A 3,761-nucleotide genomic window follows, 5' to 3' on the forward strand; every position below is an offset into this window, starting at 1 on the left:
ATTTTTCAAAGAATTTAAACTGGTTTGATATTCAAGCTTATGTCTTCTTTGGGGTAGTTAAAAAGGTCGTTCTATAAAAACAGATCTTTCTTAACCCTGGTTTGTTTATTTCCTCCAGGTAACCCCGTCAAGCGTCAAGTAAACACTGTACCTGCAAATGTCTCGTTAGCTCAAACATTGCCAGAACTGGAGGGACTTCCTGACGAGCTACCTACAAGCAACTGCAGTGGTGCTACAGTCGAAGAAATGGCAAAAGGCTCTGAGGAAACTTGCGCCCACATAGGCAACATCGAAGGCTATGTGAATCTCGTCATGTCTATGATTCCTCTGCAGATATACTATGAAAACCACTCAGATTTCACAGACATCTTCAAAAATTACGATAAAGATTTAGGTGTGGCACAAGATCATGCTAAACTCTGGAGGAATGGGGACAGTATTCTCTTGGGCATTCGTCAAACATTTGAGCTGGCTCGTCAGTTTGAACCGGCATTCACCAAGAAATATATTATAAACAAGGAACGCGTTGAGGTAATCAAAGCAAATGCTGATGAAGTCAAACTGATTAATGACACCAAAGATGAGATAGTGAGTCTGAAAACCCAACTTGAAGAAGCTGAAGCAACAATGGTAATTGTTCAAATGCAAAGTCCGGCTATTTTGGGTTATTTCCAAAAGGTTGTGTCTGACTTGAAAGCTAAAATTCAGGATAAGGAGCGAGCATTAACTGAAGATTTCACCCTAATTAGAGAGTTAGAGGAGCTCATAACTTTCCTTGATTTTGTCAGAAGAGACGCAGATAGAATAAGGACTCAGGCACTGAAGACCAAAGAAATGATTGAAAAATTCAGGGAGTATCTTGAGCATGATAAAGGTGCCTTTACAAGACATGGAAGAGTTGCAGATGAAACCTTGACTGCCCTTGAAGAGGAAACTATCAGAAACAACGAGGCACTGGCTGAAAACAAAAGAAAACAAGAAGAACTAGAACGCAAAATAGAAGAAGAAAGGCAGCAGGTGCAGGCACTATTCGAAAAAATTAACCACTCTCACGAAGAACTTCGTAAGATGAGGAGGAAGTTGCTGGACAAAATCTCAAAGAGCAGAACACTCAAAATTATTGGTGCTATTCTTACCCCACTTGTCATTGGAGGATTCCTTTATAAGTATGCAAGTGAAGAAGAAAAGAAATATTCGATGCTTTTACAAAATGAAATGTCTAAGAGTAAAGAGGATGTCGATGTAATTCTCAAACAGATTGAGAATAATAGAGCTGAGATGAGATTCTTCCAAGAACAGATGGCCAACAGCACCAGCAACTCTGACAATCTACGAAATCAGCTGAACACCTTCGTAACTCTGGACGGAGACTTGAAAAACATGGCCGAAAAGGTAGATACTCTTCTAATAGCCATTAACAAGGCTATAGCTGGAGTGGTAAATATACAAGGTGTCTTCGAGGGTGTAACAACGAAATTAACAGAGATGATTGACTTTGCCAAAACGGCAAAAACAGAAGCGGAGCAACTGAATGCAAGATTCTTTATATATAACGAACTATCACTGCTGGAATGCAACTGGAGAGATGTATATTTCAAAGTCATGAACCTTGATGACTGTACAAAGAATTTTGAAATACTATACTAACTGTCAAAGTAAGATTCTGACTTTGAATGGAATGCAATGCTTTTCAATTTCAGACCTGTTGAATAGTGCCAGTATTCGTTGTTAAGCTTAGTCATTTTTTTTTATTTTTAGAGAATGATAAAAATAGTTGAATATCAAAACAACCAAAAATTCATAAAAATGGAAGTAGCTCAATGTATGTGAACCCTAATACTAGTCAGTACTATGATATGGATACTTTATAGAAGAAATAAGCGTTACGTCATAATTTGGAGTGATCCCAGTTAAGTTGTGAACTGAGACAACCATGAAATATACATTCAATTATACATATAATTTGTTTTGCATTATTCATACCATTAGTTTGGGTAAAGGTTCCTTCATAAGTTCATTACTTGTACCTAAGAAGAATGGATTACACTGGAAAATAGTACTGCTAATAATTTTATAATTCAATAAGGTAAATAAAAAGACGACAGGAATTCTTTAGATTTCCAAGAGATTTTGTAGCCTTCTGGTAACGTACAGAGGTTAAACAAGAGTAATTGATTATAATTAAAGTGATAATACTAGAAAAAAGACAGGAAGGTGTCTGTATCTTTTTTATGAGAATAGATAACCTAGGCAGATGCTATAAGGAGAGAGACACTTTCTAATTATGAAAATTGATTAATTATCATTATTGTTGTTGCCATTATATTACTAGCTAAGCTACAACTATGCTTGATAAAGTAGAATGCTATAATTCCAAGGGGTCCAGCAGGGAAAATAGCCCAGTGATGAAAGGAAATAAGAAAACATCGATTAATGGGTCCGAGTATACTCGCAAGCAAGAGAACTCTAACCTAGGGTAATGGAAGACCATGGTACAGAGCCTATGACACTATGCAGAACTAGATGACAATGGTTTGATTTTGGACTGTCGTTCTCCTAGAAGAACTGCTTACCATACCTAAAAAGAGTCTTTTTTACTATTATCAAGAGATTATTAGCCACTGAACAATAATATAGTACAGCAATTAACTCCTTGAGTGAAAAATAATTTTTCAGTTATCGTGTCAGTGTATGAGGAAAAAGGGGAATGTGTAAAGAATAGACTACACTATTCAGTGTATGTGTAGGCAAAGGAAAAATGATCTGTAACCAGAGAAGGGTCCTATGTAGTACTACGAGTATGTGGCCAGTCAAAGGCCCCAATAACTCTCTAGCAGTGATATATCAATGATGGCTTGTGCCAGAAAGGGGAAAACTGCTCAATAGGTTTCGATCACATCTCACAACGAAATGCTGGGTGCCACTATAACAAGGCAAAACTACGATTTCGTATCATACTTTACTTGGAGGCGCATGAGTTATAATTTTGGAAGTGATATCCTGATTTTTCAGAACATGATCAAATCTTCCCATGATCTCTCTTTGAACTCTGGTATAATAGGCAGGAGTCTGAATGAGAAGACTAGGTATCTCAAATGCTTACAAGAGAACAGTGGGGACTGGTGGAAAAGTATGTGGAACTTACAACTATTAACTACAGTTCAGGAAGTAAGCCATGGGGATTGTCAATATAGGTTTTTGTAGATATGGTCACACAGTTTTCTCAAGCGTTTGGTGAACTTGAAGTAAACGGATAATAGATGAAAAGACAGTGATGAAATATGCAAAAATGGGAAAGATGGGCTACCTATTTCTATAAATAACACAATAATTATTAAGAGTAAAAGTAAATGAAAAAGTCAGTCCATGTATATGTAATAATAATTTCATTGTACCATATGAATATGTATGGATATTGACATGGAGTTGGTAACTATAAGAATTATGAGACAATGAGGAGCAAAGTGTGCCAAACTAGAAATGGCGATGGAAGAAATATAGGATGCAACATATTTGAACAACGTCTGTGACTGGTTTATATATTCATTGATTTTAATATGTCACTGAAGAGAATGGCAATAAACCAATAGCGTTTTTAACAAAGGATACAATCTTCCAGAGTGGCCCTCCAATCAAATTACAAATAAATTTTTTTTTCTATATACTGCTTCGTACTAAATGGGGAAGTCTTACCTGAAGTGATAATTTGGATTCACATGTGCATCCACATAACAAAGGTAAGAAGAAGTAAAAGTATGGAT

At 36.3% G+C, this 3,761-nt stretch overlaps 1 protein-coding gene across 1 annotated transcript in view; it reads left to right on the forward strand.

The window, feature by feature from the left end:
* The window catches only part of LOC137622269 (uncharacterized protein MCAP_0864-like), a 14,389-nt gene extending 12,427 nt beyond the window's left edge, over positions 1 to 1,962 (forward strand). The window contains exon 3 of the mRNA XM_068352799.1: positions 119 to 1,962. Within this exon, the coding sequence (XP_068208900.1) occupies positions 119 to 1,647 (1,529 nt within the window). The 3' untranslated portion in view covers positions 1,648 to 1,962. The remainder of the gene's footprint in view (positions 1 to 118) is intronic.
* The last annotated feature ends 1,799 nt before the right edge of the window (positions 1,963 to 3,761 follow it).

Source organism: Palaemon carinicauda, chromosome 29 (genome assembly GCF_036898095.1).
Source record: "Palaemon carinicauda isolate YSFRI2023 chromosome 29, ASM3689809v2, whole genome shotgun sequence".
Classification (NCBI taxonomy): domain Eukaryota; kingdom Metazoa; phylum Arthropoda; class Malacostraca; order Decapoda; family Palaemonidae; genus Palaemon; species Palaemon carinicauda.